Source organism: Salvelinus namaycush, chromosome 25 (assembly GCF_016432855.1).
Source record: "Salvelinus namaycush isolate Seneca chromosome 25, SaNama_1.0, whole genome shotgun sequence".
Lineage (NCBI taxonomy): Eukaryota > Metazoa > Chordata > Actinopteri > Salmoniformes > Salmonidae > Salvelinus > Salvelinus namaycush.
Window position 1 is genome coordinate 24,389,178 of NC_052331.1, and position 26,516 is coordinate 24,415,693.

Genomic DNA, 26,516 nt, shown 5'->3' on the forward strand with positions numbered 1-26,516 from the left:
GCTCCAGAGGAACAGTAGGTTTGAGGGAGAGTATCACAAGATTACCGGAATTCTGCAGCAAACATCCTGGTACTGTAGGTACAGGTTGAAAAGGTCTATTGATGGCAGCAAGTAAACAAAAAGTCCTAGAGTTAAATTCTTCAGCCAGTCAGTCATATCATTTAGTGTCATTACTTGAAGTCAAGAGCATTTTAGAATCTCCAAATAAAAATATAGCATAAAAGGTGAAATAAACACTGACGTATTAATCCATCTCAACTGTAATCAATGAGTAGGAAAAGTAGGCACTGAGAAACATAACATTGGATTAAATAACACTAAAGTTAGCATCCTTGATTCAAAATGTAGCTAGAAATATAATACATTTGCCCCTAAATGTGCACTACATACACTGCATTTCATGTGAAATAATATGTAATGTTTGACTAAGAATTGTGATTTCTATCCTTTAGTGTATTTTTCCACTGAGTACTGAAAATTATTACACCAATTAGCCTATGTCTGTCACTACTATTGGCAGATACATGGTCATCTAGAATAACATTGCAATGTCAGTTTAATCATTTAATAATCACTTAATCATTCAGTTTATTATAAAGAGCTATGGTAACTTTCCATATTAAATCGGCAACATCTTATATACTGAACAAAAATACAAAACGCAACATGTAAATTGTTGGTCCCACGTTTCATGGGCTGAAATAAGATCACAAAAATGTTCCATATGCACAAAAAGCTTCTCAAATGTTGTGCACAAATTTGTTAACATCCCTGTTAGTGAGCATTTCTCCTTTGCCAAAATAATCCATCCACTTTACAGATGTGGCATATCAAGAAGCATGATCATTACACAGGTGCACCCTGTGCTGGGGACAATAAAAGACCTAACAAGTTAAAGGAGCGTGCAATTGACATGCTGACTGCAGGAATGTCCACCAGAGCTGTTGCCAGAGAATTGAATGTTAATTTCTCTACCATAAAATGCCTCCAACGTCATTTTAGAGAATTTGGCAGTACTTCCGACCGGCCTCACAACCACAGATCACGTGTAACCATGCCAGCCCAGGACCTCCACATCCGGCTTCTTCACCTGCGGAATCGTCTGAGACCAGCCATCCGGGCAGCTGATGAAACCGAGGAGTATTTGTGTCTGTAATGAAGCCCTTTCATGGGGAAAAACTCATTCTGATTAGCTGGGCCTGGCTCCCCAGTGGGTGGGCCTATTCCCTCCCAGGCCCACCCATGGCTGTGCCCCTGCCCAGTCATGTTAAATCCATAGATTAGGGCATAATGAATTTATTTAAGTTGACCGATTTTCTTATGTGAACTGTAACTCAGTAAAATCATTGAAATTGTTGCATGTAATTTAATTTTTACTTTAGTTTATTTAGTCAATATTTTCTTAACTCCATTTCTTGAACTGCATTGTTGGTTAAGTAAGTAAGTAAGTATGTGACTAAATCTGATTTTCATTTGTTGCGTTTATATTTTAGTTCAGTACAATATCCCAAAGGCAACACAAACCAGAGCTTTTAATGCTATTAACTTTAACCCAACTGCCACATTGTATCATGTAAGTGCTCTCCCAACTGCCCAAACTCAACATAGGTACATAGAAAAGCATAATTTAACTTCCAACATTAAAGTGTTAGATTGAACTGAAAATTAAGATTATTCCACCAAATAATTGCCTAGTTATTTTACTTTGGAAAACACTAAAGTTTAATTTGTCTTTCTACAATATTGCTTACCACATCTGACCAGCAGGTGTCCTCAAACACCCTGCAAAACTAACAGCAACATGTACTTGAATATATTGCATGTTCCACCCACAAGCTACCTGAATGTTTCAACAATCTTGTTGCCCTCCAGCTCATGGGCCTTCTGTATCAAGTCTTAAAGTAGGAGTGGTGATCTAGGATCAGGTCCGGAGCTTTGTCTAAAACAAGTTCTTAGAGACTGGTAAGCAAAATACACCTTTGTTCTGTAAAGCCCATGGTACATGAAGCAAAATTTGGGAGTCATCATGAGTGTACTAAGCTGGTGTCCCAAATGGCACCCTATTCCCCATGTAGTGCACTACGTTTGATCAGAGACATATGAGTACTTGTCAAATGTATTGCACTATATAGGTATTAGGGAACCATTTGGGATGCAAGCCAACTGTCTGAACTACAACTACAGCGAGGGAAGAATTTGTGGGCCTGTCTATGAGGTTGCCACAGAATACAGAAGAAGAGGTTCCAATTCCAAATGTTCCAAAAATATCCTTTCCAAGTCAACCAGTCATCATTACACGCAGGTCTGGGGCATTACTGAATGACGTTTGCACATTGTATGGGAAGGGAAGGTAACACTCACTGTGTGCCTTTAATACTGCTTGCCATTGTATAATAGGGCAAAAAGACCTTGCATAGTACAGGATTTAGTTGTGCTAGCCGGCCAAGCTTCTTAGCTCAATCACCTCATTCTGCTGAGGTCTTAGAATTAACAATAAAACTGAGCAATGAAGGATATTATTCATGTCATTTTCACATAGCACCATCCCATAATACCATCATTACAATCATACTTGCAATTTTCTAAAGAAATGATATGCAGGGATAATACTCATTCACTTCCATGATGAAAACAAAAAAGCACAAAAAAACTAGGCAGAGGGAAGAGGGGATTAGCTAAGTCGAGGTATCCATCCCAGTGTCTTCCTGTATACGTGTTGACCAACCGCTGACTGTTTGAGTGACGTCCAGTGCCTGTGTGTGTGTGTGCACACTATAATACTATACAAGTGAGAACCAGAATAAGAAAGGTACACATTGAAGACTGATGCTAGCAGGGAGGGCTGGAAACAACACCCAGCCCTCAGATACGGGCAGACACCTGTTCCAGAGAGCGAGTGGGAGGGCGAGGGGCCGGCGGGGTTATTGCTTTCAAGCTCTTCAGGCTGTTTCCCGGGCAGCTCTGGCTGCTGAGGCCCCTGTTGAGGATGGGAATGATGGGAGGTTCGTTGCGTGGTATATTTACGGGACAGGAGCGGGTGCGGGCGTGCCCCTTGTGACCCCCGGCGTGGCAGATGAGGTCGCTCACCGTGTCCATGGGCGAGAGGTGTTTCAGCCAGCGCTCCAGACGCTCTTCCTTGTACTTGATGGAGTACCAGGTGAGGAAGATGAAGATGAAGCCAATGAACTTGAGGCTGGCAGCCAGGCCGAAGTAGACGAAGCGGAAGGACGTGACATCGTACTCCCAGCAGGAGCCGTGGATGCCACAGTCCTGCTGCCACAGCATACAGGTTGTGTCGATCACGGCCCCAAAGTAGATGGGAGTAGGGATATAGGCTGGGGAGAGAGGAGAGGAACAGTTAGAACACAGCAGAAGTAAGATTGGTATAGGGATGTAGGCTGAGGGGAACATCTTTCAGAGCAGGAAGCCAAACACATATTCCCATTTCTAAAACCTAATGTCTTAAGCCTAATTACAGTAAGTTTTCAACTTGATCTTCAGATATTTAATATCAGCAATTAGGGCTGTTAAGAGATTTTTTTTTAAATGTAGCTAGTTAATCGCAGGGGTTTCTGTATTTATTTTAGAAATTGTTCAAATTTGACCCTATTTAAAAGAGGTTCAATTTAAAACTCATTCCATTGGGTTGTAGGTGTAATATATTTTGATTATAGGGTTAGGAAACACAAAATAAACTCAGCCTGGTCTGATAAAAGGTCAAATATCATACAGCTCGGGCTCCAGAGTGGCGCAGTGGTTTAAGGCACTGCATCACAGTGCTAGAGGCATCACTACAGACCCTGGTTTGATCCTGGGCTGTATCACAACCGGCCGTGATCGGAAGTCCCATATGGTGGCGCACAATTGGCCCAGTGTCGTCCGGATTAGGGGAGGGTTTGGCCGGGGTAGGCCATCATTGTAAATAATATGTTCTTAACTGACTTGCCTAGTTAAATAAAAGGTAAAAAAAATAAATGAACAAATATTAGATCTAGCCTTGGTTACTTCCTATCCATGTCCAACATGAACTCGTCACAAGCGGCTACTACACTAGAATTGGGATCATTTGCTTTCATCTTTTGAACTGAGATCTACAACAAAAACCGTAGCTAAATGGAATGGAAGTTATTTTCTGATTAAAATCATCGTGTTAAATCTAGAGGCATTAAGCCATGGCATCGTAAACATTCTTGTTCGATTAGCATAACTAATGTTAACATAACTGGCTAGCTACTTCTGTGCAAATTACATTTTTGCTGTTATCTTAACACCTGGTGTTTATGGTAAAACTGTCTAAGTTTTCCTTTCACTTTGTTGCTCAAAGCTGAGTGCAGAGTGGATGGTTTAAGCATACAAGAGACACCACTCCAGTGTTTACCCTACATTCATTTAACAGCAGTGGCCCACCATTCCAAAATGAAAGGCGTGAAAAAAAACTAAAAGTTAACTAATTAACATGTTAACTTTGACAGCCCTATCACCAATACATGTCTCAAAATGCAGAGAATTAAAAAAAAATCATTTTCTGTCCTCTTAGTAATGCTCTCTGACAGGAAATGGGAGCCTGTCTTCCCAAATTACATTTCCCTTTCATTACTCCTCATGGAGGAGACAGTCAGATCACACTTAACTCAAAAAAAATAAACTCTCAGAATGGCACATTACTGTATTTCACTGGTTAGCCTAGCTGCATCCCTCACCAAGGGTCCTGAGGAGAACAAACTGCATCCCAAGTGCAAAGGGTCTCTCCTGCTCTTCTACTGACCTAGAGGAGAGAAAGAAGGGATGAAACAGTCAAGAGAAGAGTGCTCACACTACAACTACTACTTCACACAATAACATCTTGTTTGTACATTTTGTTTTGTACCGGGATGGGTCCATACCTCAACCTCATACCTTACAAAATAGGTGTGTCTATTAGAGGTCGACCGATTAAATCGGAATGGCCGATTAATTGGGGCCGATTTCAAGTTTTCATAACAATCGGTAATCGGCATTTTTGGACACCGATCATGGCCGGTTACTTTGCACTCCACGAGGAGACTGCGTGGCAGGCTGACTACCTGTTATGCGAGTGCAGCAAGGAGCCAAGGTAAGGTGCTAGCTAGCATTAAACGTATCTTATAAAAAAACAATCAATCTTAACATAATCACTCGTTAACTACACATGGTTGATGATATTACTAGTTTATCTAGCTTGTCCTGCGTTTCATATAATCGATGCGGTGCCTGTTAATTTATCATTGAATCACAGCCTACTTCTCCAAACGGGTGATTTAACAAGCGCATTCGCGAAAAAAGCACTGTCGTTGCACCAATGTGTACCTAACCATAAACATCAACGCCTTTCTTAAAATCAATACACAAGTATATATTTTTAAACCTGCATATTTAGTTAATATTGCCTGCTAACATGAATTTCTTTTAACTAGGGAAATTGTGTCACTTCTCTTGCATTCTGTGCAACAGAGTCAGGGTATATGCAGCAGTTTGGGCCGCCTGGCTCGTTGCTAACTGTGTGAAGACAGCCAACATCGCCAAACGGAGGATGATTTATCAAAAGCGCATTTGCGAAAAAAGCACAATCGTTGCACGAATGTACCTAACCATAAACATCAATACCTACACAAAAGTATATTTTTTAAAACCTGCATATTTAGTTAAAAGAAATTCATGTTAGCAGGCAATATTAAACTAGGGAAATTGTGTCACTTCTCTTGCGTTCATTGCATGCAGAGTCAGGGTATCTGCAACAGTTTGGGCCGCCTGGCTCGTTGCGAACTAATTTGCCCGAATTTTACGTAATTATGACATAACATTGAAGGTTGTGCAATGTAACAGCAATATTTAGACTTATGGATGCCACCCGTTAGATAAAATACGGAACGGTTCCGTATTTCACTGAAAGAATAAACGTTTTGTTTTTGATTTGACCATATTAATGACCTAAGGCTCGTATTTGTGTGTTATATTATAATTAAGTCTATGATTTGATAGAGCAGTCTGACTGAGCGATGGTAGGCAGCAGCAGGCTCGTAAGCATTCATTCAAACAGCACTTTCTGCATTTGCCAGCAGCTCTTCGCAATGCTTCAAGCATTGCACTGTTTATGACTTCAAGCCTATCAATTCCCGAAACTAGGCTGGCAATAAAATGCAAATTAATTACTTAAAAATCATACAATGTGATTTTCTGGATTTTTGTTTTAGATTCCGTCTCTCACAGTTGAAGTGTACCTATGATAAAAATTACAGACCTCTACATGCTTTGTAAGTAGGAAAACCTGCAAAATCGTCAGTGTATCAAATACTTGTTCTCCCCACTGTATATAAAAATCGGAATCGGCGTTGAAAAATCATAATCCGTCGACCTCTGTCTATACAGTGCATTCAGACAGTAATCAGACCCCTTGACTTTTTCCACATTTTGTTAAGTTACAGCCGTCTAAAATGGATTAAATAGTTTTTTCCCCCTCAACCTACACACAATACCCCATACAGATAATGCAAAAACAGGTTAAGAACTGTTTGCAAATTAAAAAAAAAAAAAAAACACAACTGAAATACATTTATATAAGTATTCAGACCCTTTATTCAGTACCTTGTTGAAACACCTTTGGCAGCGATTACAGCCTCGAGTCTTAGGGTATGACACTACAAGCTTGGCACACCTGTATTTGGGGCGTTTCTCCCATTCTTCTCTGCAGGTCCTCTCAAGCTCTGTCAGGTTGGATGAGGCGCGTCGCTGCACAGCTATTCTCAGGTCTCTCCGGAGATGTTTGATCGGGTTCAAGTACGGGATCTGGCTGGGCCACTCAAGGACATTCAGAGACTTGTCCCGAAGCCACTCCCGTGTTGTCTTGGCTGTGTGCTTAGGGTCGTTGACCTGTTGGAAGGTGAACCTTCACCCCAGTCTGAGGTCCTGAGCGCTCTGGAGCAAGTTTTCATCAAGGATCTCTCTGTACTTTACTCCGTTCATCTTTCCTTTGAGCATGACTAGTCTCCCAGTCCCTGCCTCTGAAAAACATCCCCACAGCATGCATGCTTCACCTTAGGGATGGTGCCAGGTTTCCTCCAGAAGTGATGCTTGGCATTCTGGCCAAAGATTTCCATCTTGGTTTCATCAGACCAGAGAATCTTGTTTCTCATAGTATGACAGTCGTTTAGGTGCCTTTTGGCAAAATCCAAGCGAGCTGTCGTGCCTTTTACTGAAGAATGGCTTCTGTCAGACCCCTCTACAATAAAGGCCTGATTGATGGAGCGCTGCAGAGATGGTTGTCCTTCTGGAAGGTTCTCCCATCTCCAAAGAGGAACTCTGTCAGAGTGACCATCTGGTTCTTGGTCACCTCAATGACCAAGGCCCTTCTTCCTCGATTGCTCAGTATGGCCGGGCAGCCAGGTCTAGGAAGAGTCTTGGTGGTTCCAAACTTATTCCATTTAGGAATGATGGAGGCCACTGTGTTCTTGGGGACCTTCAATGCTGCAGACATTTTTTGGTATCCTTCCCCGGATCTGCGCCTCAACATAATCCTGTCGACCTCATGGCTTGGTTTTTGCTCTGACATGCACTGTCAACTGTGGGGATTTATATAGACAGGTGTGCCTTTCCAAATAATTTCCAATCAATTGAATTAACCACAGGTGGACTTCAATCAAGTTGTAGAAACATCAAGGATGATCAATGGAAACAGTATGCACCTGAGCTCAATTTCAGAGGGTCTGAATACTTATGTAAATAAGTTATGTTTTTGTTATATTTTCTCTTTGTCATTATGGGGTATTGTGTGTAGATTGATGAGGAACAAAATGTATTTAATCAATTTTAGAATAAGGCTGTAACGTAACAAAACATGGAAAAGGTGAAGGGGTCTGAATACTTTCCGAATGCACTGCAAGTGTATTTTCTTTTGGTCTATACCTGAGAGTGACGATAATGGCGGAGGGCTGAGCGCAGGCGGTGATGAGTGTGACGATGAATAGGAAGATAAGGAAGGGGATGAGTGTGCTGCAGGTGCGGTCACACTTCCCAGACACTGCGTAGCCGTTCTCATTCAGGTAGGTCTTGACGATGACCAGCTGCAGCTGGTTGCCCTGGCCGTTGGAGGAGGGGGTGATGACCTGTCTGCTCTGGACACACGCACAGTCCGAGTAGTTCCGGATCTGAGAAAAGGAGGGAGGGACACAAAGCATCACACTCAGCTCATCTTATTGTACTATGGATGTGAACTTCTAAGGAGCAACTGTGCGTACCATTAGGAGTGTGTTATTCAAGTACTACCAATGTGGGCTGTACAGTGTAAATAGATGCTTAACGAATGTTTGTTCTATGAACAGTTAGCTATAACTAGGGCCTAACAATATAGTTTTTCCTGGTCAAGTCACGATGGCCAAGAAGAACTCTTGGCCCTAGCTTTAATGCTCTCACACACATCACTCCGAATGTTGATCTGCCGATCGTTCAGCTCACTGTGTTTTAGGAACCACCCGCTGTGGACATCTTACTGACGACATTTTTCACACAATTCTACATGTAAAATCGGTGCGCACTCGGTTCGCAAATTACGTTCAGAGGTGCTAAGTACTCTCGGCCAGCAAACACTCTTGGTGAGTCTGAGCCCTTAGGGTTAGCTTTAGGTTGCAAAGTTCTGGTAAATTTCCCCAAATTCTCAGAAATCCTATTTGGAATATTTCTGGAATCTAGAGGGAATAAATAGGAAATCTGTGAAAACCTGTTATCATTTTGCAACCCTACTGTGGTGACTGAGGGACTCACTCCTTTGCTGTCGTTGCCCACACTGCTACAGCCTGCCAGGCAGGGGTTAAAGTATGTGATGCCATCAGAGCCACAGACCGGAGCGTACTCATGGATCTTACAGCCACAGTTCACGTTACACCCTCCAGTCAGGTTACGATGGGTCATAGTCAGAGTAGGACTGAGAAGAGAGAGGGAGAGAGATATATATTATTTAGAGAGACAGAGTATAGGGAAGGAGAGGGAGATGAAGGGGGAGAGTATAGGAAGAGAGAGAGAGAAAGCAAGAGGTGAAGTGAGAAAGAAAGAAGGGGAGAGAAAGGGAGAGGGATGAAGAGGCCTAAATACCCTTAGAGGAAAACAACCATCACAGCTTTATCCGAAGACTGATTAAAACATAATATTAAGTCAGAATATGTTTCCTTGCTGCTATTCAAATCGGCACATTTACACTGATATTAGTTGCACCGAAACACATTTCCCAGAACAAGGGCAATTACAACAATTGAAGATATATCAGGGAGGGATGAACAAATCATAATTGGATCAGGGACAAATGGGTCCTGGTCAAAAGTAGTGCACTAAATGGGAATAGGGTGCTATTTGGGATGCACATAAGAGAGGAGACAAGGCCCCAGGACTGCAGAACAGAGAGTTCCCTTCTAGATCGAGCCCCACCGATAAATCAGTTGACCAATATTAAAATCGTCTGATACTAGCCTTTCATTGAGATACGTGTATCGATCTTTATTCAACAGATAAAGCGCCGGTATTATATACATATAATAAACTAATCTGCAGTAAAAAAAAATCAATGTTAACTGTTTGCCTGAAGAGGGCGCTCTACCAGCTGCTCATTGAACATCATTCAGCTCTAGGTCACAATGTGAGAGACTAGGCATGGTGGTTTGACGATGAGCAGCTTGCCACAGCCAGCCTATTTGAGTAAGTAACTAATCAAAATGTATACGTCACCAAGCAAGCAGGCCTGTCCTCAGCACATTCTCACTTAGTTAATGTAAGCTAGCCAGCAAGGTAGTTAGCTTAGCTTGCTAGTTAGCAATATGTGCCAACACTGGACTTGCGCTAAAGTGAACACTCGTCCTTGATACAAAAAGAACACTGCAGTGGAAGTCCAGTAGCGGGTAGTAGGAGAGGATGGAACTAGATGAAACTGGGCCGACATTCTGCTAATTTTCGCAATCAGTGAAACAAATCTCAATACATTCCCCAGTTCCCAAAACTAGAATCTGTTACGAACATAATGCTTTACCAAAGTATATATATATTTTTTAAAGGCATTCCCTAACGGAAAAATGCAAATACACGCCACAACGCACCAATAGGGTCTCGCTAGCTCATGCTTGACTTTGCCCACATCATTGCTTGTTCTGCCCTCTATGCCTAATTTTCTCCCACTAAACAACACAGATGAACTACAGTATATTGGGTTAGTAATACATATCTATGCTGTTACTTTCTGGGCCCCATTATGTTATCTAGTGGGCTTATTTGGTTAGTTTTTCCTGAAATATACAATCTGCAAACAGCAAGACAGTTGGCGCGGATCTAAGAAGCTAATGTTTGCTAGCTAAATTAGAACGTGTGACTAAAACCAGTGCGACAAGCATTTGGCTGCATAAACGTTTTCAGTCATCGGCACATGCAATTTGAAGTTGAAATCTAGCCAATATATTTTGTATTGAATAACAGTGCAATGTACATGTGCTTTCTGTAAGACAAGCTTGTGCTTGTCATAACCACTGAGGTGTCATCAAGTGTTTGTTTACATGACCTTCGACTGTTGTAAACGCTGTAGTAAATCTACTCAAGACAAATGCTGACACCAGTGGTGACATTACGAATGGCATGCTACTGCATTTCAATGCTTATTTGTGAACGGTGCAGTTTCAGATTTACCTTGAGACAAAGTTTAATTCGTCAGCCAGATACCCCTTGTGGTGGTTTAGCACAAACACTTTTGCATACTTCTTATCCACTTCCATCGATATACACATCTTTACATGGTACCTAAGAAGGTAAACTAAACAAGGGTTGTATTTATAGAGGATATATAGTTGCTTCATGTTAAACCACAAATAAAATGTTCTTAAATAAATCTAAGAAATCATCATAATTTAGAGTATGTGTTAATCCTTTTGAGCACAATGTGTCAATTTGTTTTTTATTCCACCTCTAAAAAACGATATATCGGCAGATATCGGTAATCAGTGACTTTTGCCTTCCTAAAATCAGTAACGGACCCAAAAATCGCATATCGATCAGCCTCATATTCTAGATAACAGTTTCATGCATCAAAGTTGTTCAGTCTGGTGACAGCCACAGGGGCCTTCTGCCTTTATCATGACCTTCACCACAAATTCACGCACAATGCTGAGTGTACAAACCAAAAACAATCCTCACATTGCTTAATTCTTTGATATTGGTTTTTGGAGGCTGGAATGTTTGCAGAGAAAGAATCAAAAGATTCAGAGAGGGATATTGAGTGAAAGAAAGAAAGGAAGGAGGGCGGTCTCCATCTTACCCGGTGGTGTATGGAATGTTGATGCCTCCCAGGTTGATGCTCTCACAGCCCACTATGAACAGAGTAGAGAAGCAGAGCAGAGAGACCCCACTACAGATCATGGCCAGCTTGGCTGACTCTCTGGCTCCCAGCTTCAGCTTCTTAATGATGTAGCCCCCCAGTACTATCCCCACCCCAGCACTGGGCACGATGATCACACCTGGGCCAGCACAAGAAAGATAGTCAATGGTGTTCTCTAGAACGGAAAGATTAGATCACGGCAATCTGTTTCACATTTACACTTATACAATTGTACAACAGAATTTACTTCGGCCTTCTGTTCACTTCCAAACACACCATCCAAAGTACACATGACACAGAGTAGATACTCCTTTCTAGGGGAGTGGTGAGGGAGCTTTAAGACACCCCCTCAAATAAAGGGGGCACCTGGAACATGGTCAAGTAGTGAGTAGTGAGTGTGAATCTCACCGTGGCCCCACTGATGTGGAGTAGTCTTAAATGATACAGGCTGAGGTGTCCCAGACTGAGGTGCTTGTGAGGAATGGGAAGGCTCTGACTTCTAATTGATCTCTGTGGTGAAGCTGGAAGTCATTTAGATCCAACAGACCTGTGTTCCAAGCTATGCGCTTCAGAGTGCAACTCTAGTACAGGTGAACAGTTAAATTGGATACAGTTACCCGTGTAGCTACTAGGGGCGCCTTTACCCGTGTAGCTACTAGGGGTGCCTTTACCTGTGTAGATACTAGCGCTGGACGCTGGGATGCCGAACTGAGATTCTATGAACTTGGGTATGAAGGTGATGAAGGCGGTGACGATGGCGCTCTCTGCAGTGTAGGACAGGCTCACAAACAGGAAGGTGACATTACTCAGGATCCTCACTGCAGCCTTAGGCAGCTCTACACAGGGACAGGGAGGGAGAGAAAGAGAGTGAGTGAGAAAGTTTGAGAGACAGAAATATAAAGAGAGAACACCGCGCGTTAGCTAAATGAGCATCACAGACAGACTCAAAGGCTAAAGGTCCAATTATATTATGGAGTTATCCAAGGGCACATCTGCTCACCAGGAAGACAAAGGATTATGTATAATGTAATTCACTTCCTATTCAGATTACGCATCACCTTAATAGGAACTACATTTCAACTGCCCAGATTAGTATGAAACCCCACTTAAGTGGCAATGAGCTGTGATTGTGTAATAAAAATGTTTTTGTGTGTGACAGCAGTGCAGCTCTAGCTGTATATAGCAGTCTGTGGCAGCAACAAACCATGCCGAGCGCTGATAGACTATCATCAGTAATAGTATGAGAGGCAAGAGTCATTAAGATAACCCTGCTTTTAATAATAGCCTCAGTGAGCGCCCCAAATTGCAACCTACCCTAGCTATATATAGTGCACTTCATTTGACCAGGGCACATAGGGCTGTTCAATTCTGGTCCTGGATGGCTGAAACACTTTGTTTCTACCTGGTAGTTAATTGCACTCACCTGGTGTCCCAGGTCTGAATTAGTCCTTGCTTAGAAGGAGAGGATGAACACAAAGTGTTTCAGCCCTCCAGGACCAGGATTGAACAGCCCTGACGCAAAGAATTGGGTGCCATTTGGAACGCATCTGCTTTCTGTATAGCATACCTTTGATGTCTTTCCCAAAGCCCATGGACGATGTAACTGTCTGGCTCTTGCTGTTGGTCTTCTCCTTGGTGATCTCATCATCACTGGACACGTTGTCCAGGCTGATCTTTTTCCTCTTCTTCTTCTTGTTGTTTCTGGGAGGCAGCTTCTTGGGGAAGGTGAACATGGGGAAGATGACCAGCAGCATGGCGACAGAACAGAGCAGGAATCCGCTCCACCTGAGAGCAGGGAGGGTTTAGCTTAGGCCCTATTAGTTACAAAACTAAATTTATGTTCAGTGTAATGTACAGTATTTATTATGTATACAACTACTGTGTGTCTAAGACAATCTATCCTATTATCTGCATTGAGTTCAATAGCACATTCCCACAACATACAAGCCCCAAATTAAACACACCATGGAACACGACAATAGTAATATGCATTTCAAAGTCCAACACCATTTGACAAGCTAACATGTACATTTCTAATATATCCAATCATATTTACATATTAGGCCTTGGCAACCAAACATGAAATTGGCTAATATCTTTATTTAATCTCATAATTTAACATATTCAGTGAAAAGTCTGGAACATTACCAGTTGCCAATAAAGCGAGGGTCGCTCTGATCTATGTTGACCACAGTCTTGGGGTCGACGTAGAAGCCGATGAGAACTCCTCCTAGCAGGTACCCAGCAGCCGGACCCAGGGCTCCCATCACATACATGACAGCTGCAGAGAGAGACAGGCGTGAGGCATCAGGACAAATGGATATGTAACTTAATGGGTTAGAAGAGTATGGATGCTAAGAGAACGGATCAACAGAATGGAGAATCAAGAGCATGGGTGCGTCCAATGGCACCATAGTCCCGATATAGTTCACTCCTCTTGACCAGAGCCCTATGATCAGAGGTAGTGAACTATAAGGAATAGGGTGCAATTTGGGGTGTAAGCCTATGTTCTACCCCTGACTCAATCATGTGAGGCATCTAAGGGTATTTTCACATATAGTCCTCTTTAAAATAACTGATCTCGGGGGGGGGGGGGGGGGGTTTGGAGCTAAATAACACAGTTATCTTTGTATTCAAAACTGCCGTTGCCTTTGAATGAGGACTCAACTCATATTTTTGTGGACAGAGTCCTCTTTGTATTAACATTTCTAAACATAGCAAGGAACCAAGATATTTTTACAACATGCAGGTTTTTACAAAGTGCAGGACAAGCCATTCAATCAGAATGAATAAATGAATAAAGAATGATACCAACACATCCTCCGCGAGCAACAATTCCTTTTCCAGCATGATGGAGCACCTTGCCATAAGGCAAAAGTGATAAAGAAGTGGCTTGGGGAACAAAACATTGATATTTTGGGTCCATGGCCAGTAACCTCCCCAGACCTTAATCCCATTGAGAACTTGAGTCAATCCTCAAGAGGCGGGTGGACAAACAAAACCCCACAAATTCTGACAAACTCCAAGCGTTGATTATGCAAGAATGGGCTGCCATCAGTCAGGACGTGGCCCAGAAGTTAATTGACAGCATGCCAGGGTGGATTGCAGAGGTCTTGAAAAAGAAGGGTCAACACTGCAGGGCGGGTGGGTTGAACAAAGAAAACAATACTTTAAAAAAATCCAGAAATGTATCATTCTTGTGGAATTTATATCTATATCTACATTGAGGTTTTTCTTTCATTATTTGAGTCTATCTGTGATAGTACATAAGCCTGCTTTAGGGCCTAACTGTTCGCGCGCCAAATAGCCTACACGCCAATCACCAAATGCTTTTGAGAACGGGCAGAACAAGTCAACTTCGATCCACACAAACTTCAATCCGCAAAATGGGCAATGCCAGAGTGTAATTCAATAAGAGATTGGCTGCAAAATTGAGAGTTGAAAATAAAGAGAATGGAGGGCCAGAAAAGTAATGTTTGGGAAATATTTGGTGAAGTGGTAAAAGCGAATGATAGCAGTGCCGGTCGGTTATGTTGTGTGTGATGATGGTTAGGCACTATTCGAGAGTCACAAGAAGGTGACTTCAAATATGGCACGTCAAGGCAACTGCAGTCTACTGTTCAGATGGGTTAAATGTAATAGCCTGACTGAAATCTGGACACTGACTAGGTCTATAACCTCTTACACAACCTAATATAATATGAACTTCTGCAGGATTAAGCATTTCTTGCAGTAAAATTATACACCAAGTGGATATTTTTACTTAGAAAAAGGAGATGAGAAATATGATTGAGAGAATGAATGCACGGTTAGGGACCGTCTGTAAAGACTTTATCAGCGTCAAAAGTTGATAGTATGTCAACCACAAAGTTAAAAGAAACCACAAAGTTAAAAGAAGTCCTGCAATCCCTGAAAAAATATTGCATGTCTTCACACCCCAGACTTAGCCTAATACTTGATGGAATCACCTTTTGTATTCATTACAGCTATGAATCATATTCTACTAACTTTGCACAACTCTTAGGGCAACATTTATCCATTGTTTTAGTCAAAATTGCTCAAGCTCAGTGAATTTGTTTTACTGAGTTTCCAATCATTGATGGACAGCAATATTCAAACCCACACAAGAACACTCAACACTTTTTGGAAAATCCATTCTGCTGATAGCATTGAAAATAATGTAATTGTCCCGCTAAAAATACATCTCTATCCCAGGGTTAACTTTTCAGAAGACCGAAGGCAGCAAAATGTGACAACTGCAAGGGATGTATAGACATTCATTAGGCACTGTACATGAAGCCATTGTGATTTTCAATTGCACTTTGTAGGCCTAGGCTGACATTTGTTCATGGTACTTGACGATGTATGAAGCATGCATGTCTAACAGTAGGACTATAGCAGGGATCATCAACTAGATACAACCCTGAGCCAATTTCTTTCTTGAGAGGATGGTCAGGGGGCCAGAACATAATTACAAACAATTTGTAGACTGCAAATAGCATAAAAAGATATGACTAAAACTTAATAATTTCAAACCTTGCTTATAGTATATGTGATCGTATACAAATGTATCTCCTTTCATGCGCGGGAATACTTTGGAACAGATGTCCAAAATTAAAATCACTTGGAGCTGATTTGATGGTGTTTTTACAGTCTTATGTCCAACAATATAACTTGAGGGGCCAAATAAAATCACCCGCTGACCACATTCAGCCCGTGGGCCGTCAGTTGGGGTCCCTGGCCTATAGCTTTATTGCATACGTGCTGGGTCGGATGACTTCACACATGTGCAAACCACTGCCACCTCTGAGTGTGGGAGGGAGGAGCTGGTGTAACACAGCTGTAACACAGCTGGTGTAATCAGACTAAGTGCTTTCACACCTCAGTTAGCCTTGTAAACCCTGGAGCATTATGCTCTGGTTTCTATGGAAATAAGGGGGAGGGTAGAGGCTACAGTTCCTTCAAGAAGTATTTACACCCCTTTTTCCATATTTTGTTGTGTTCCTGCCCGAATTAAAAATTGAGATGTCACTTGTCTACACACAATACCCAATAATGTCAAAGTGGAATTATGTTTTTAGAAATTGTATTAATTAAAAGCTGAAATTAATATTCAACCCCTTTATGTCAAGCCTAAATAAGTTCAGGAGTAAAAATGTGCTTAACAAGTTACATAATATGTTGCATGAACTCACTGTGTGCAATAAGTGTTTTTAACATGATTTCTGAATAACTCTGTCATCTCTGTACCCCACACATACAATTATCTGTAAGGTCCCTCAGTCGAGCAGTGAATTTTAAACAGATTCAACCACAAAGACCAGGGATGTTTTCCAATGCCTTGCAAAGGTTACCTATTGATAGAGTAATTTAAAAAACAGACATTGAATATCCCTTTGAGCATGGTGAAGTTATTAATTACACTTTGGATGGTGTATCAATACACCCAGTCACTATGAAGATACAAGTGTCCTTCCTAACTCTTTTGCCGGCGATGAAGGAAACTGCTCAGAGATTTCACCATGAAACCAATCAATGGTGACTTTAACAGTTTAATGGCTGTGATAGGAGAAAGTGAGGATGGATAAACATTGTAGTTACTCCACAATACTAACCTAAATGACAGTGAAAAGGACGCCTGTACAGAATTTTAAAAAACATTCCAAAACATGCATCCTGTTTGCAATAAGGCACTAAAACTGCAAAAAAATGTGGAAAAGAAATTTCCTTTGTCCTGAATACAATGCTTTATGTTTGGGGCAAAGCCAACACAACACATCACTGAGTACCACTCTTCATAATTTCAAGCACGGCGGTGGCTGCATCATGTTATGGGTATGCTTGTCATCGGCAAGGACTAGGTAGTTGTTTAGGATGACACGGAATAGAGCTAAGCACAGTCAAAATCCTAGAGAAAAACCTGGTTCGGTCTGCATTCCAACAGACACTTCGAGACAAATTCACCTTTCAGCAGGACAATAACCTAAAACACAAGGCCAAATCTACACTGGAGTTGCTTACCAAGATGACATTGAATGTTCCTGAGTGGCTAAGTTATAGTTTTGACTTATAGTCTTAAAAATCTATGGCAAGACTTAAATGGCTGTCTAGCAATGATCAACAAACAACTTGACATAGTTTGAATAATTATTTAAAGAATAATGTGCAGATATTGTGCAATCCAGGTGTGCAAAGCTCATAAGCAACTTACCCAGAAAGACTCACTGCTGAAATCTCTGCCAAGGGGGATTTTAACATGTATTGACTCAAGGGTCTGAATATTTATGTAGTCAAGATATATTAGCTCCAGCTGTCAAGTTGGTTGTTGATCATTGCTAGACATCCATTTTCAAGTCTTGCCATAGCTTATTAAGCCGATATTTAAAAAGAATTAAACTACAACCTCAGTAACAGAGTTTTGTGTAGATTGTTGACAAAAAAATTACAATTAAATCAAGGATTGTGAATACTTTCTGAAGGCACTGTAGGCCTATACTTTGACTTTTGAGGTTTGTTCAAGATGAGTCCTCCTGGCAGGCTGTGATGTAAAACCATACGTGGGTCATACAGGCAGTTCTCTATCAGTTGGTGTGATGGGCTGGCCTTTTCTGTGGGAAAGATAGCAGGTTGGTTGGAAAGTTGTAAGAAGACGGTGCTGTGTCAGCAGGTTGCCATGACGACGAAGTTATCCCACATTTAGTTGTGCCTGTCCCTGCTGCCTGTGTCTCCCTCTCCAGCAAGGTCACATGGTCCAGCTGCCAGGTTGAGGTTCGCATCACTTTCCTGTAACGTACGGCCCTGGCCCATTACTCCTGCATCAATCTCCTTTGAGTACAGGACAGTAACACACCTAATTTCACTCATCTGAGCTCATGTACTCAAGGCTGTAGAGACATAGAACATATCTTCGCTGCCTGATGAAAACCTTGTAACTCCGTATTTGCCCAATTTTTTATTTATTTATTTATGTATTGAAAGCAGTAACTTCCCCCAATGTAATCTGAACAGTTCATGACTCTAGGACCAAGGACATGTATTCAAAATAGCTTCTGAATTGGCATAATTGTATTTTGGTTAATGGGAAAATATGTCAGTGTTTTCTGTTTTGGAGAGGAGGTTTTCATCTGACTGTTACAACATGTAATTAGGCAATACCATAAATATGAAAGGTGCAAAGCCCATTAATGGTAATTATGACAAGCTAGTTCACCAGTCTGTTCCCCATTGAAAATAAATTGGCCACACTCAGTACATTACAACCAGTTCAAAACCCGTACATGTCTCTGACTCTCCCCTGGTCTCGGTGACGGACAGATGAGCAGTTGGTGAACGGGGGTCGCTTGCCATCGCCTTGCGCTCTGTTGAACTGTATTGCTCCACACCCACGCCCAGCTGCAGACTGCCTGGTGGGTGCTGTGAATCTATGAATCTCCATTATCCCTAGTCTAGCAGGTCAATGGAAACGGGCGGATAGTGTGGCTGCAGCAGAGAGAGCCTAGCGTTCTGTTCATACTCCCGGTATGTGCTGGCCATCCGATCCACATGCTGAGTAGTCAGCAGCATGCCCCTCACAGAAAGACAGTCATACCTTTTCATAATGTTGATCTTTTATTAAAGAACATTCTTGGTGAATTTGTGGATTGATACGAAAGCTGAATTTGATTTTAAATTGTTGATAGGTTGTAGCTGATAGCTCCCTGCAACACACTGTTTTGGTTGGAAACAGTAGGAAATCTTTGAGGCTTTTTAGATTTATTTTTTCATTTTGACCTCAACAAAGCAGCCTACTGAAACCGGACGTGACTTTGATGGCTAATGCACTCAAAGAACTACAGTACCTATTGAAAGTCTGCACACCTCTTGCAGTTTTCACATTATTATAATTTTTTCTACCAATGTACATAAGTTACTCCACATTTACAAAGTGAAAAACATGATCAAAGTGGCTTGGGTGGTGGGAGTGGCAATTTGAGCGGTCGGCTCGGCAACATTTTAGAGAACATTTTAGAGGCCCCCATCTTGACGGTGTAGAGATGTTTGCATTTTTAAGCTAATATCCTGCAATTCTACACAGTTTGCTATTCAGCTGAGATTTTTTTTTGCACTTTTAAAGCTGATTTCCTGCGGTTCTACATATTCTGGCATGGAGCTGAGAGAAATGTTCTGTTTTAAAGCTAAATTCCTGCAATTCTATGCATTTTGCCATGGCTAATGCTGTGTTTTAGTTTTTTGCTCAAACATAATAACAAACACTTAAATTCATTGTTTTAGGAATTTTCAATTCTCATTGACTGTCTAGATTTTATTTTGGTGATTTGTTAGTTCTCAAATAGTATATTATGAAGAATATATATAGGCACATTATCTTTCCTACATACTCCATGTCTGGGTTTAGCTGTTTAAGTTAGGTGTTTTTCAATCCCAAAATTTTCTTTCACTGTTTGGATTTAGGCATCCTGAAAAAGCACTTAGGTAACCTGCCCAAGGATTTAAATGGGAGAAAAATCCATGCACTCCAAATTACCTGCCTGTAGGACAAAGTGAAAAGAACTTAAGCCTGTGTTTAAAAAAAAATCCACTCCAAATCCACTGCAACAAGGCTGTTAAGTAATACTGCAGGACATGGCAAAGAACTGAACTTTTTGGCCTAAATGTAAAAACCTACAAGCTTGGGCTACATCCAATACCACACAACACAATGAAACCCGGTGTATTGTTGTGGGTACTGTATGCTCGTCACCAGCAGTGATTGGGGATTTTGTCAGGGGTCAAAATAAATATGAAAGGAGCAAAGCCCAGGTACAAAGTTTGAAAACGTGCCTCAGTCATCTGAATACCTAAACCTGGAATATACACTGGGAACAAGGGAACACTAAAATAACACATCCTAGATCTGAATGAATGAAATATTCTTATTAAATACTTTTTTCTTTACATAGTTGAATGTGCTGACAACAAAATCACACAAGAATTAATGGAAATCAAATTTATCAACCCATGGAGGTCTGGATTTGGAGTCACACTCAAAATTAAAGTGGAAAACCACACTACAGGCTGATCCAACTTTGATGTAATGTCCTTAAAACAAGTCAAAATGAGGCTCAGTAGTGTGTGTGGCCTCCACGTGCCTGTATGACCTCCCTACAACGCCTGGGCATGCTCCTGATGAGGTGGCGGATGGTCTCCTGAGGGATCTCCTCCCAGACCTGGACTAAAGCATCCGCCAACTCCTGGACAGTCTGTGGTGCAACGTGGCGTTGGTGGATGGAGCGAGACATGATGTCCCAGATGTGCTCAATTGGATTCAGGTCTGGGGAACGGGCGGGCCAGTCCATAGCATCAATGCCTTCCTCTTGCAGGAACTGCTGACACACTCCAGCCACATGTGGTCTAGCATTGTCTTGCATTAGGAGGAACCCAGGGCCAACCGCACCAGCATATGGTCTCACAAGGGGTCTGAGGATCTCATCTCGGTACCTAATGGCAGTCAGGCTACCTCTGGCGAGCACATGGAGGGCTGTGCGGCCCCCCAAAGAAATGCCACCCCACACCATGACTGACCCACCTCCAAACCGGTCATGCTGGAGGATGTTGCAGGCAGCAGAACGTTCTCCACGGCGTCTCCAGACTCTGTCACGTCTGTCACATGTGCTCAGTGTGAACCTGCTTTCATCTGTGAAGAGCACAGGGCGCCAGTGGCGAATTTGCCAATCTTGGTGTTCTCTGGCAAATGCCAAACGTCCTGCACGGTGTTGGGCTGTAAGCACAACCCCCACCTGTGGACGTCAGGCCCTCATACCACCCTCATGGAGTCTGTTTCTGACCGTTTGAGCAGACACATGTACATTTGTGGCCTGCTGGAGGTCATTTTGCAGGGCTCTGGCAGTGCTCCTCCTTGCACAAAGGCGGAGGTAGCGGTCCTGCTGCTGGGTTGTTGCCCTCCTACGGCCTCCTCCACGTCTCCTGATGTACTGGCCTGTCTCCTGGTAGCGCCTCCATGCTCTGGACACTACGCTGACAGACACAGCAAACCTTCTTGCCACAGCTCGCATTGATGTGCCATCCTGGATGAGCTGCACTACCTGAGCCACTTGTGTGGGTTGTAGACTCCGTCTCATGCTACCACTAGAGTGAAAGCACCGCCAGCATTCAAAAGTGACCAAAACATCAGCCAGGAAGCATAGGAACTGAGAAGTGGTCTGTGGTCACCACCTGCAGAACCACTCCTTTATTGGGGGTGTCTTGCTAATTGCCTATAATTTCCACCTGTTGTCTATTCCATTTGCACAACAGCATGTGAAATGTATTGTCAATCAGTGTTGCTTCCTAAGTGGACAGTTTGATTTCACAGAAGTGTGATTGACTTGGAGTTACATTGTGTTGTTGAAGTGTTCCCTTTATTTTTTTGAGCAGTGTAGTTTTATTTTTAGCAGGACAACTACACAACATTTAATGCCAAAGACACACCAGAATGTTTTTCCAAGAGGTGTTGAATGTTCAGTCTCAGTCCTGTGTTGAGTTTGCTTGAAAATCATTCCCAACCACATGTACTGAGCTTGAGCAATTTTGACAAACTTTATTTTTTAAAGGGATTACGTGTATAAAACATTAGGAACACATGCTCTTTCCATGTCAGACTGACCAGGTGAATCCATGTGGAAGCTATGATTGCTTATTGATGTCACCTTGATCCCTTACACGGAACCCAAACCGGTGGCACGCGTGCGCCATCTTGCATAAATATATTTTGTCCCCCCACACACCAAACGCGATTACGACACGTAGGTTAAAATATCAAAACAAACTCTGAACCAATTACATTAATTTGGGGACAAGTCAAAAAGCATTAAACATTTATGGCAATTTAGCTACCTAGCTTGCACTTGCTAGCTAATTTGTCTTGGGATATAAACATTGAGTTGTTATTTTACCTGAAATGCACAAGGTCCTCTACTCTGACAATTAATCCATACATAAAACAGTCAACCGAATCGTTTCTAGTCATCTTTCCTCCTTCCAGGCCTTTTCTTCTCTTGACTTTATTGCGATTGGCAACTTTTATAAATTAGGTGCATTACCACCACTGACCTCGTTCATCTTTCAGTCACCCACGTGGGTATAACCAATGAGGAGATGCGAGAGACAGGACTTGCAGCGCGATCTGCATCACAAATAGAACTGACTTCTATTTTAGCCCGTGACAACGCAGACACTCGTTGGCGCGCGAGCAGTGTGGGTGCAATAATTGAATAATATAGATTTCTAAATTTATTTTGCAACGCACGCGACCCGAGCGGTGTAGTCCGCCTGTTATTGATATCACCTTCAAATCAGTGTAGATAAAGGGGAGGAGACAGGTTACAAGATTTTTAAGCCTTAGTTGAGACAATTTAGACATGGATTCATTGAGGGTGAATGGGCAAAAAAAATATTTGTGCCTTTGAACAGGGTATGGTAGTAGGTGCCAGGCGCACCGGTTTGAGTGTGTCAAGAACTGCAATGCTGCTGGGTTTCACACTCAACAGTTTCCCGTGTGTATCAAGAATGGTCCACCACCCAAAGGCCATCTAGTCAATTTGACAGAAATGTGGGAAGCATTGGAGCCAACATGGTCCAGCATCCCTGTGGAATTCTTTCGACACCTTGTAGTCTATGCCCCGATGAATTGAGGCTGTTCTGAGGGAAAACGTGAGTGCAACTCAATATTAGGACCGTGTTCCTAATATATTCCTAAACTCAGTGCATGTCGCCCTAAGAGTTGTGCAGTCGACAGAATCTTATTCAAATGGATTCACAGCTGTAATTGCTACCAAAAAGTCCTTCCACCAAGTATTATCTCTGGGGTGGGAAGACATAGGCAATCAAGAAATCTTCATTTTTATACATTTAGAAAATGTTTGATCATTTCTCTTTCACTGTGAAAATGTGGAGCAGGTTGTTTAGATTGGTAGGGGGAAAAATCCAACTTAATCCCATTTTATAATAACATTAATTTTAAGGCAGTAAAATGTGTCTAAAAACCTGTGCAATGGGTGCATAGACTTTCACTAGGCACTGTATGTGAAATATATATGTTTTCTTACTGTATTAGGTCTACTTGAATTGCCATGCATCTATTGACGGTGCTGAGAGGCAATATCTTTTATTCTGTCTAATGATAACACGGACCTATTTTTTCCCCCCCAGTACTCATCTCTCATGGAACACCCCCTCTTTTTGGGTCTGTTTCAACATGTGCCTCTAAATAACATAACACTCAGAATAAAATAATATTTTGTTTCAGGATGATGTCAGTCCACCCGTTCTTGTTCTTATATTATTAGTAGTGCAGTCGCAGAAAATGTTGCATTTTGTTGGTCAGACATGTCCACACTCCTCATAACAACCTTACCTACGTAATAACTCTAGTAGCAACAAAATCTAAAATTATATATACACTGTGTATACAATCTCAGATTATAGGATACTGCAGGCACCCTCTTAATCTGGTAAAGAACATTGGTTATCTAGCCTTTTTTGGACTAACTATAGGTCCATTCTCTCATTTCCAAAGTTTATAAATGGCTCTTCCTGGAACTCCATGAACATTCAATTAATAAACCGTTGCTATATTACCCAACAGTCACGTCCTGTCCTCACAGAGTAACTGTCTGTGGCTATACTGATCAGAGATCTGTCAAGTACCATTAGTGTTGTCCACTCTAGGCTGTCTCAAATGACACCCCATTCCCTATGTAGTGCACTACTTTAGACCAGAGCCCTGATGGGTGTCATTTGATACAGTGTGTTCCAGCCAGGCGGGTGGGTCCTGATGGGCCATCCCCTCACATCCTGGCCAATGCATAACCAGCCACCATACTGCTGGTTGGCACCAAAAGACAGACCGCATGATCAAAGCACCAAGTCTTTTGTGAACTGGCCTTCCACAAGAACATCATTAGAGACAGGGTCGAGGAGAAGAAAGGCGACTATGGGGCTGTGTCCCAATTGGCACCCTAAAAGTCTCTGGTCAAAAGTAGTGCACTATATATATATATATTTTTAAATACGGTGCCATTTGGGACACATCCTAGGAGCTAATCCCTTTGTGTAGGTTTTTTTCTTTGAGTGTAATGGAGGCAGGCACCAGGCCACCACAGAATACAAGCCTGTTTCATAACTATTCTTTTATTTTCAGTGTTAAGGTCTTAATGAGTTCACATTGTTTCAGAGCACTGGAAGGAGAAGATCTAGGACGACAGTTGAAAGGAACAAGGATTGATTGAATAACTGAAGTCAAAGTTTAAGCAGCCGGGCTTCCCGAGTGGCGCAGTGGTCTAAGGCACTGCAGCGCAGTTGCTAGCTGTGCCACTAGAGATCCTGGTTCGAATCCAGGCTCTGTTGCAGCCAGCCATGACCGGCAGACCCATGGGGCGGCACACAATTGGCCCAGCATCGTCCGGGTTAGGGGAAGATTTGGCCAGCAGGGATGTCCTTGTCCCTGATGACACGGTCGCCAGGTGTACGGTGTTTCCTCCGACATATTGGTGTGGTTGGCTTCCGGGTTAAGTGGGGATTCTGTCAAGAAGCAGTGCGGATTGGTTGGGTCGTGTTTCGGAGGACGCATGGCTCTCGGCCTTCGTCTCTCCCGAGTCCGTACGGGAGTTGCAGCGATGATACAAGACTAACTACCAATTGGATACCACGAAATTGGGGAGAAAAAGGGGCAAAAAAAACCATTTAAGTAGCTAATTTCATAGTAGACAAATGTGTATTGTAAGGCCTTGTGTATAGGCAGAGGCAGGTGGAAAGGCAGCTAGAATGGCTAATGCTACTTTGTGATGTTGCGCCCAGCATTCAGCAGAGGTAAACAGACTGCTGCAACCTGACTGGCTGAACGCAGTGCGCAACAGCAGGAAAATGTGGTTAAGACAGTACGCACATTTTTCCCGTTTTTTTCCGGCGGCACGCCATTAAAGCTAGTTGCGGAAACCCATACCTTTGTAGCCTTCATGTTGGATGTTATGTACGAACCAGTCGTTGGAGACACGTGTATTACCAGCTGAGCACATTAAGCCTAGACAATACTGGAGATCTAGTGCCCACTAGCGGCTGCCTAGACTAATTCTGGAGCTCTATTTTAACAGTAAAATATAACAATAGCATAACTGTCTACCCAAAATGCATGACAATCACTGGATTAGGTTGCATATTCATATTTTGAATCACAACATGAAAAGATGATTAAACAACTTATTTCCTCAATAACATCTCAGTAATCTCTGGGCTCGACATTAACGCTTGTAGGCTTGCAAGAAGAAAAAAAATTGTTGGACAAGTAGATTTAAGCTGTCCGAATGGACAAGTAAAAAACAAAGTTCATGCAATAATCACAATATCAAAGAATCAGGCTATTCCGATCAGAATTGGATCTAAGCGTCCTCCGGATGCGATGTGTTGGGCACTGTCCTTCCAATCACTGCAGAGGGCATCGGAGCATAATTGTAGTTCTGCATTGGCAGGCATGAGTAGTCTTTCAACCATGCAGTCGTGAGACACGTTGGAGTTCAAAGCAAGCCTAGTGTGTGCGCACATTTGTTGATATACATTGCTCGTTAGTGAATTATTTGCTCAGTTAAAGCACATTTTGGGTCAGCAGTGTGTGCATCACCTGTGTATGTGCCAGTGGGCCGTTGAGAAAGAGGAGACATTGCACAGCAGGTAAAATAACGATATACTGCACAACAGACTAACTAGATAGCCAATTCAAAACATTGTGTAGTTTGGCCGGTAATCTTGCTAGTTAACTATTTAGCATGCATTAATGTCATTGCCATGTCTTAAAATACCTTTCCACCAGTACTCGAGAATAACTGCAAATGGCCAGTTGGTACAGGTGCACAGTTGATGAAACCAATGCTGCCTACTCCAGTAATAGAACAGTCTCAAAAGCTCAAAATTAGGTGGTCAGAAATAATTCTGACACCGTTGCTAAGCTAGGATTCTCCTCCATTCAATATTGGCCAAGTAATTCTGACAAAGTAAAAAATAAAATCTTAGAAAAGCCTAATTTACAAGTAACTATGCTGTCAAGATCTACCCTGAACATTTTAGCCTTACAAAAAGACAAACATGTGTTAGTCATTAGCTACACCGCCCACCTCAGCCATTTGATCCCTGG

At 42.2% G+C, this 26,516-nt stretch overlaps 1 protein-coding gene across 1 annotated transcript in view; it reads right to left on the reverse strand.

The window, feature by feature from the left end:
- Positions 1-2,338: 2,338 nt before the first annotated feature.
- LOC120020559 (solute carrier organic anion transporter family member 5A1-like) overlaps positions 2,339-26,516 on the reverse strand; it is a 28,335-nt gene continuing 4,157 nt past the window's right edge. Inside the window, exons 3-10 of the mRNA XM_038964264.1 lie at positions 13,505-13,637; positions 12,924-13,141; positions 12,028-12,192; positions 11,297-11,495; positions 8,773-8,932; positions 7,918-8,159; positions 4,701-4,765; positions 2,339-3,335 (exon numbers count right to left, since the gene is read on the reverse strand). Of these exons, the coding sequence (XP_038820192.1) occupies positions 2,863-3,335; positions 4,701-4,765; positions 7,918-8,159; positions 8,773-8,932; positions 11,297-11,495; positions 12,028-12,192; positions 12,924-13,141; positions 13,505-13,637 (1,655 nt within the window). The 3' untranslated portion in view covers positions 2,339-2,862. The remainder of the gene's footprint in view (positions 3,336-4,700; positions 4,766-7,917; positions 8,160-8,772; positions 8,933-11,296; positions 11,496-12,027; positions 12,193-12,923; positions 13,142-13,504; positions 13,638-26,516) is intronic.